The sequence below is a fragment of the Sorex fumeus genome, unplaced genomic scaffold (genome assembly GCF_029834395.1).
Source record: "Sorex fumeus unplaced genomic scaffold, SorFum_2.1 ptg000128l, whole genome shotgun sequence".
Lineage (NCBI taxonomy): Eukaryota > Metazoa > Chordata > Mammalia > Eulipotyphla > Soricidae > Sorex > Sorex fumeus.
This window is the reverse complement of record NW_026606185.1, coordinates 21,862,610-21,872,092: the sequence shown is the minus strand read 5'-3', so window position 1 is coordinate 21,872,092 and position 9,483 is coordinate 21,862,610. Positions and strand designations below refer to the sequence as shown.

Below are 9,483 nucleotides of genomic sequence, written 5' to 3'. Positions count from 1 at the left end.
CCCTACAAGCACGCAGTGCTGGCGAAGGAGTCCGGTAACTCTGTTTTCCTGCCTAGAACACCCTTACACATATGGTGAGCTTCACATAACTTCTCTATGTCAATGGTTGGTGTTTTCATTATTACAATTTTTTGGTTTCTGATTAAGACACACTTTATGGAGAAATCTTGGTACCAGCTCCCCATCTAGAGCAATTTGAGATAATACCTATTTTTCTCTTCGATAGCAATGTCCACCTGCCCACATACCAAATTCCACAGGATGGATATGTCATTCCCAATGTTCTCCCTTCCAAAATCCAACGCGCCATTTCGTCAGTAAAGAAACGAACAGCACCCGGCCCAGACAAGGTCAGACCAGAACACCTGAAGAACCTGCCGTCAGTACTCATCAATATGCTGGCTCAGCTCTTCACATGCTACCTGTCTGAATGCAAGGTTCCGTCCCAATGGAAAACCAGCAGGACTGTACTACTGTACAAGAAGGGAGACATCCACGCATTGGCAACTATTGCCCGATCTGCCTATTGTCTGTCATCTACAAGTTGTTCACTAGAGTCATCCTGAATAGGATCAGCAGAACACTAGGTGAAGGACAACCATGCGAGGAAGCCAGGTTCCGCAAAGGATTCAGCACCATTGACCATATCCACACAATAACCAAGCTCATTGAGGTTTCTCGGGAGTTCAAGATGCCGCTCTGCCTAACGTTCATTGATTTAAAGAAGGCCTTTGATTCTGTTGAGACGGAAGCTGTCATTGAAGCCCTAGCCAATCAGGGCATTCAAACTCAATACATCAGGATCCTCTGTGAGCTGTATTACGGATTCACTACCAGGATCTCACCATTCTACAAAGAAGTAATCATTGATGTCAAGAGAGGGGTTCAGTAGGGTGATACCATTTCACCGAAACTCTTCAGTGCCACCCTCGAGAACATCATGTGATGACTGGAATGGGAAGGAATGGGAGTGAAGATAGATGGTCGGCAACTACACCACCCCCGCTTTGCTGATGACATTGTTTTAATAACACCAAACATTAGCCAAGCGGCACAAATGCTGGCCAACTTCAACTGTGAGTGTGGAAAGATTAGACTACAGCTGAATCATACAAAGACAATGTTTATGAGAAACAGCCTCGTTCCTGACACTCCATTCACTCTCAACGGAACGACCATCTCCGAATGCAACAGTTATGTGTACCTAGGTCGAGAAGTCAACATGACAAATGACCTGGCACCCGAGCTGCACAGGAGGAAAAGAGCGGCTTGGAACGCCTTCAAGATCGTCGAAGAAATAGCTAAGAGGACAAAGAACCTCCTGCTCTGGGCACATCTCTTTGATTCCACTGTTCTTCCTGCATTAACATACGTCTCAGAGACCTGGGCCGTATGCAAATAGAATGAGAACGCTATTCGGGTCTCCCAAAGAGGAATTGAAAGAGTTATGTTTGGAATATCATGTTTCACTCAAATGAGAGAAAGAATCCGGAGTTTCGACCTCTGTCAACGATTAAGAATCAGGGACGACGTCTCATTTGCCAAGGCATCAAAAATCAGATGGGCTGGTCACGTAATGAGATTTAGAGATGACCGCTGGACTAGAGCCGTTACCGACTGGATTCCATGGGATGTCAAAAGACCGCATGGCTGCCCACCTACCAGATGGTCAGACATCTTCATCAAGACCATGAACGATTGGTTTGAGGCTTTCCTAGAACAAACAGACGCCATTGGGCTACAATAGCACGCAACAGGGACAAATGAAGACGTAACTGGCGCCCACTCGAGCAAATCGACGACTCATGGGAAGTCAAGTGATCAAGTCAAGTGACCTATTTTTCTGGTATAAGTATTAGACCTTTATATCACAGATGCTCTAAGGAGGCAAAATTAGGAATTTTACAGCACAGCAAGTAGGGCGTTTGCTTTGCACGAGGCCAACCCGGGTTCGATTCCTCCGTCCCTCTTGGAGAATCCAGCAAGCTACTGAGAGTATCCCGCCCACACAGCAGAGCCTGGCAAGCTCCCCGGGGCATATTCGATATGCCAAAAAACAGTAACAAGTCTCACATTGGGGAAGTCACTGGTGTCTGCTCGAGCAAAATTGATGAACAATGGGTGGACAGTGCTACTGTGCTACATTTTTATAGTATGAAATTTTATATCATGGAATCTCTGAATATTTTATCTTTATGTAATGTGATAGTTTATTTTGTATCATTTCCGTTTATGGTTTTAATTAAAAAAATCAATTGATTGTGATTCTATGTTGAAGTCTTACTAAGTCTGTATATAGAAATTATTTTTTTGTCTGTGGGCCACTCTGTACTCAGGCCTTACTGCAGACTCTGTACTCAGGGGTCACTCCTGGTGGCACTCAGAGGAACATATGCAGTGCTGGGGATTAAACCAGAGTCTCCTGTTTGCAAAGTACTGTTCCTAAAATGAGAATGTTTATGAGAACTTTATCACATTTAAATACTTAATTTACAAGGGTAATTAAAGTGACTTAAATTTTTAGTAAATTTTTGTTAAGTCAGTTAATAGTAGTTAAAATGCAAATTAACTTATAACTTACAACATTTTCACAAGTCATAGAGAAGGCAGTCGTGTTTTTTAAGCATTCAAAATGAATTTTTTTGATGGCCAGAGTTTTAAATAGAAGATGAAGATGTTTTAAAGAAAAACTTCAAGGATTTAAGAAGGCCTAGGGCTTATTTTTTCTTTAATATGTTGAATACTAGTGTTAAAAATTAAATTATGAATTAGGGCTGGAGTGTACAGCAAGTACAGCAAGGAGAGGGCTTGTCTTGTGCATAGCTGACCTGGACTCAAACCCTGACACCACATATAGTAGCCTGAGTCCTCCACGAGTGATCCCTAAGCATCTGAGCATCACTGTGAGTGGCCCAAAACCAAAACCAAAACAAAAAATTGAATTCTGAATATTCTGTATGTCTGTATGACTAGTATTTTCAGCATAAGGAAATCTGTTACTTAGAAGGTGACAGATTTCAAAATTTTTATCATCTAAAAGCAGTTTTAGCCTTATTAAACCAATAGATCTATAGCTACTAGTCTATTTTCCTCTGTAGAAACAGAAGATGCTTACCAAAGTCATCAAACCATGATCTGTTGATTCAGTTTGGTCATTATAATGACTGAAATAATTTTCACCCTCATTTCATTGAAGTGGTTTAGCTTATAGAGCTAGGAATATGAGAGTGGTTTCTCTCTCTTATCACTACATTCCATCAAGTCTTTCTCTGTGGGACGACTGACAGGAATCCTAGTGATAACACATTTTAACTTAGGACTCTTTAACATGTTGTCAGAATTTAGAGCATACTGTTCAAAAATTAGATTCAAAATTCTGCTATTCTAAACTCATTAGACCTTGCTCTGGCTTCATTCCTTTATCTGCTTGCCATGTGGGTCCACTCATTCAGAGAGAAAGGGAGTTTGGAAAACCTGAAGTTTCTCAAAATCAGGGTCATTTTTAGGGTCTATTTGACCCTTGGGGTGCTCAGTACCACACTCATGGTGCAAATATAGTGTTTTGCTCCTGCTGAATGTTCAATGTCTCTGCAATAGCATGCGGTAGATGTCTGAACAAGAGATTAGCAAAAGTCAGATAAATGGCATTTCCAGCCCTGGACTTTGCAAAGGAGAGTGTAAGTCTGTTGTCCTATCATTGACTCTTGATAGGAGGAAGGAGTAGAATAAGTCTTTTACCCTTTCTTCTTCCTTCTATTACAATTTTCTCCATGGTATGCATGAGTGGTTGTGTGTGTGTGTTTGTGCGTGTACAACAAACACGCTTGTGAGGAAGGGATGGGAAAAGACCAAATATCCTAAAGCAGAATGATCCTCTCAAAAAGCTCTGCAAGGAAGGACAGGTCATGAACTTAGAATGAGTATTCTTAGTACCTCTTATTCTAATTTTATTCTGAGCTGTGGAACCCTAGTTGCCAACTCTTTCACTTGACATCCCACACTGCCTTGTTATTTATTCTTAAGCAGAACTTCACAGTCAATTACTTTGGTTATCTTGACAATGGAACTAACTTAATTGATATGGTACCAGATGACAGTGATTTCACATCTTTGAACATCCATATACCTGGAGTGCATTGGATCATGTGACAAAAGTGCTGCTTGAACCAAAAGGATGCTTTTTTGTGCCACACCCAGTGGTGCTTAGGGCCTATTCCTGGCTCAGTGCTCAGGGAGGGCTCACTCCTGACAGGCTCGGGGAACTATATAGGGTTTTGGAGAGCGAACCCAGGTGGGGTATGTACGAGGGAAGTGTACATACTATACTATCTGCCCAGCTCTAAATCAAAGGACTTTAAATCAGAAGTCATGGTGCATGAAGTGGTGAGAAAAAATGGGGCAAAATTTCCCGACTTAGAAATTAAAGAGTGAACTGAAAGAAAGACAGATGGGGAAATGGAAAGTGTGTCAACTGTTTATTAATACTGAGGGGTTCCACATTACAAGAACACCAAAAGGAAGCGCATCACAATTGTACAACACCTGAACCACACTGGTTGACTTAACAGCTTATCTCTGATTTGACAGAATGCTGATGCCTAATCCCAAACCACAAGATTCCACTAGTGAAAGTCTAGCACATCCAAACCCTTCCCAATACATTTACCTGCTTCCTGCTACCATCATTCAATGTCCCTCTAACTCAATCCCAATCTCTTCCTTAAAACCCTTTTTTTAAATAGTTATGCTACCAGGGATCTTCCTTAACACAGTTTATGTGTGAATAGTAACAATTAAAATATGGTTAATTGGTGCACTTTAAAATATGTAAGATAAAGATCTGACCATTTCCCCCACACACACCCAACATCATCACAAAAATGAGTAGAAAGCACAAAAATTGACTTCTACTGTCCTCAAACCATCTGCACACCAGACCCATCAACACTGCCCTCCTCCCATGCCCTCCCAGGGACCCAATCTCTAGGACTTCTTGTTCTTCTGGGGCTCCGAATTGGCCTTCCTCGCCTCCTCCTCTGGGATGAACACACTGACAGTGAAGTCACTTGTCTCTGAGCCATACTTGTTCTTCACCACTAGCCCATATTTGCCGGAGTCAGAGGTGCTCACGCCGCGGATGGTAAAGTAGGCCGTCTTGCCATTCTCGAACGCAAGGCTGCAGTGTTCATCTGGTTCCAGAGTCTTCTCATTCTTCAACCAGGAGATCTCTGGAGTTGGGTCACCCCACACGTTGCAAGTGAGATTAAGGGCCTGCAAAACAGGTTTTAGGAGACAAAGATGGATCAGCTGTAAGGATCCAGCTTCCAGGCCCCTTCTAGGGGTTGGAAGCAAAACAGGAAGGAGCCTCCGAGACAGAGGTTTACAGTGATACGTTCATGCACTTGTGTGTGATTTCTACTCATTTTTGTGATGATGTTGGGTGTGTGTGTGGATGGGGGGATGGTCAGATCTTTAATATATATATATATATATATATATATTTAAAGTGTACGGTGTGACAAAAAACCCAGAAGGGTTTCTTTAGTACTCAGATTCCTGGCTTGATGAATTTGTATCGTCAAAACTATATGGAGGAATAGGTGTCCACTTACCATCCTAACTTTTGTTTTCATAAACACAGAAGGTATTTACTCATTGTCGCATTTTGGGTTCAGTCTCAGAAGAGAAATCTCTCTGCTGTAATCACCACCAAATCACTTGCATTTATTTAATTTGTGTTCTAGAACCTACTGGCAGAATCTAAACAACTACTTGAGATCATGTGTCAATTTTCAAACCCCATCTTTCTCCTTTTAGTTCTCCCCCAAATGCCACCCAACCTGTTGCAGTTGCAAAGGTTTTCTACCAAAATGCATTCCTATTTCCGAGTACTATATATTCCCATGCATGCTAAAATTTTATTCTAAAATATCAATGTTTGGGCATACAGTTTTACTTTATTTGGTAGAATTCATTTTTTGATAATTGTTGACTTATGAACAGCTATAAAATATAATAGAGATTTTATGTCTTCTTACCCATCTCCACCCACTAGTAACACTATATAAAACCACATATAATATATAACATTACATATTAGCATTAATAAAATTAATCTCATTTAGATGTTTCCATTTTTTTCATGTTAGCATTTGTGTTTGTGCATGTATTCAGTTCTAATTCTATCCAATTCTCTATTATTGTGTATTTACCATCCCTTGCCCTCACAAAAAAGATCCATCATTTTCTCTTTTAGAAACACAAACTCTTCCCCCTCCAGTCTCACCTGATACTAATTCTGGTAGCCACTGATCTGTTACATGTTTCTAAAATTTTGCAATTTCAAAGACATATCAATAACATTTCATACTATACAACTTTTGGGGTGGGTAACCTTTTTCACTCAGGATAATTCCTTGCAGATTCACCAAGTTACTGCATAAATTAGTATATCAATCTTTTTTTCATTGCTGTATACAAACACTGTGGGTTCATGGAACTGTTTATAGTTTGGGACAATTACCAATAATGCTTACTTGAACACTTACATACATGTTTTCATGTGATTGTAATTTTTCTGAGATAAATGTCAAGGAATGCAGATGTTAAATGGTACAGTAAATGCATGTTTCATCTTTTAAACAATCACTAAACTCTTTTCCTGAGTTACTGTACAATTTTGGTTGGCATTTCTGCCAGCAATGTAAAATTTATCTGTTTCTCTGGATCTCACCAGCGTTTATTGTTTCTAGTGTAGCCCCATCAACGGCCAAGATCCAGAGACTATAAAACCAAGCTCCCGGAAGAGAACAACGCAGCCTCCTGCCCCTATGCCTGGCTGTCCTCACTGGGGCCCCTTGGAGGAGGACAGGTTGAGTTTTCCTCTCCGCCCTCAGGACCCAGCCACAGCCATGCTGACACCACTCTCCACACGCTAGGACAGCCTCACGCATGAAGGAACCTGCAGAGGAACCCAGGTGTGTGGGACCTGGGTCTGAGATCTCCAAGCCTGCTGAGTTCGGGATTGGGCCTCCTCCATCCAGATCCCCCATCTTCCAGTAGCTAGATAGTTATACCCACCAACTGCCGTGTAACCCCATCAATGGCCAAGATCCAGAGACTATAAAACCCAGCTCCCAGAAACGCGTGGCCGCATTTGCATTTGCTGCCCTGTGACCTCTTATTGTCTAGTTCTCACTCTCAGAGAACCAACAGGCTACCAAGAGTATCCTGCCCGCATATATGCCTGACTGAGAACACCTGTAAAGGTGATTAGAGGCTTCCCCAAAAGTCTCCATCCCTCTCAGAGAGCCCGGCAAGCTACCAAGAGTATCCCGCCCACACAGCATAGCCCGGCAAGCTACCCGTGGAGATGGTCCCCATTCCTCTGACCCTGAAAGAGACCCCAATATGCCATTGGGCTACACTAGGGATGAATGGAGACGTTACTGGCACCCACTCGAGCAAATCAATGAACATCGGGGTGATAGTGATAGTGATAGTTTTTATTTTAGCTGGGCCACACCTGGTGGTGTTCAGGCTTACTCCTGGCTTTGTACTCAGGGATCACTCCTAGCAGTGCTTGGGGGATCATGTGGGAGGCTGAAAATCTGGGCCAGGCTCATACAAAGCAAGTGCCCTACCCACTGTACTATTCTTTCCCAACCTTATGTTGGCTTTTAACAAAACCAAACACATTTCCAAGCTCTTTTGACATTATGGAAAATGATTTATACCCAGATAGAGTTAGAGGTCACAAAATGTTTTGCCTATATTTTCTCTCTTAATTCTCACGAATACAGTAAATTGAGTTGCATTAAGTGAGGATAATGTAAAACAGAGTTTAAAAACAAACAAACAACCCCCCCCAAAAAAAATCCTGTAAAAACTGAGCTTAATGTCAACTGTGCTTATATTTTCCACTCATGAAAAAGGAACAGAGCTCAATAAAACCTACTCCCACCAAAGATTTCTGGTTTTATTAACCTATTTCCCACCAGTCACCATATGTCTTCAATCCTTTTTTGAAGTGGGCAAAGAATTTGTTTCACCACAAATACTCTGCCTTGATGACTTGTATATCAAACTTATCTTAATAAAATAGAAAGATAGGGGCTAGAGAGATAGTACAGCAAATAGAGTGCTTGCCTTGCAAATGGCCAGTCTGGATTCGATCCTGGGTATCCCATATGATCCTCTGAACACTTCCAGGAATAATTCCTGAGTGCAGAGCAAGGAATAACCCCTGACCCCAAAACAAAATTTAAAAAAATAAAGGGATAAAGTGAAGCCAGGGCCAGGGAGAGAATATAGGGGGAGGCACTTGCCTTACAAGTGGTCTCCCCTGATTCAATTCTCAGCACCGCATATGAGGCCCCTTAGCACAGCCAGGAGTGATCCCTAAGCACCGTGGGTTGTGGCCCAAACCCCTGTACCACAAATTATATTTGTCATATTATTTTGATAAAATATTTTCCACTTCTTAAGATTTTAAAAGTAGACTGGAAAGATACTAACATGGGAATATACCAACTGATATATGTTCATCTCAGTAAACATGCATCTTCATGCTTGGCTCATAAAACATTATAAGGATTAGAAAATGAACTGTGTTTTGATCGATGACTTTGATTTCTGAAATCAAGTATGAGGAATCATGGCATAAGGTGGAGAGGAATTAAGTATGTCTTAAAAAGGTGAGTTGCAGGAGTGAAGAGTATCAGATGATACAGGGGGTAAGGTGCTTGCCTTATACATGTTATTACTCTAGTTTGATGCAGCACCCCATACAGTCCTTCAGACCCTGTCAGAGGTCATTCTTGAGCACAGAGCCAGGCAAAGCCTCTGAGCACAATCAAGTGTCCCTTTCCCACAACCAATAAAAAATAAAAATAAAAAGAAGAGTTTGAGGCACTAGAATCCACTCCTAATATGGCAGGAGTGGGAACCCCTGAGCTCCCAGCTTACCTTGCCCTCCTGGATGGTGACCACATCTGGGAGACCACCCAACACCCGGGCACGATCTGCAAGCAGAAGCATTTCTAGTCAGTCACTGAAGGGATTGAGCACCCGAGGTCACACTCCCCAAACCATCCCAGGGAACTAGTGTCCAGTGGAGTTCCTCTCTTCTGTCATTATTTTACATCCATTTTTTATGCAAAGGAAGGAAACAACCCAGTGATCTGGGGGATACTCTTGCAAACACCTGCATTTTGCCGTTTGGACTCTCTGTCCTAAGAGATCAGCCCGAGACTGGTTGTAATCAAGAGCCGTGTTCTCATTTTCATGGTGACTTTTTTGCCCTGGCTCTTCTGCAGCTCAGCAAGGATGGGTTTGATATTGCACAGTGGATCTCTATGGACAGACTCCAAGCCTGCCTTGGCTTCTCTTATGGGGTCCTTTCTGATTAAAAAAAAAAGTTGTACAGAGCCTGACTGGCAGGGTGATCTGGAGGTTCATGCAGATGAGGGCTTTCTTTGAGAA

At 42.0% G+C, this 9,483-nt stretch overlaps 1 protein-coding gene across 4 annotated transcripts in view; it reads right to left on the bottom strand.

Annotated features, from left to right (window-relative positions):
• Positions 1-4,460: 4,460 nt before the first annotated feature.
• Positions 4,461-9,483, bottom strand: part of MYOM1 (myomesin 1) — a 140,650-nt gene continuing 135,627 nt past the window's right edge. For all 4 annotated transcript variants that reach the window (XM_056138266.1, XM_056138267.1, XM_056138269.1 and 1 more), the window contains 2 exons: positions 8,968-9,023; positions 4,461-5,271 (listed from right to left, as the gene is read on the bottom strand). In XM_056138266.1, the coding sequence (XP_055994241.1) occupies positions 4,984-5,271; positions 8,968-9,023 (344 nt within the window). In that variant the 3' untranslated portion in view covers positions 4,461-4,983. The remainder of the gene's footprint in view (positions 5,272-8,967; positions 9,024-9,483) is intronic.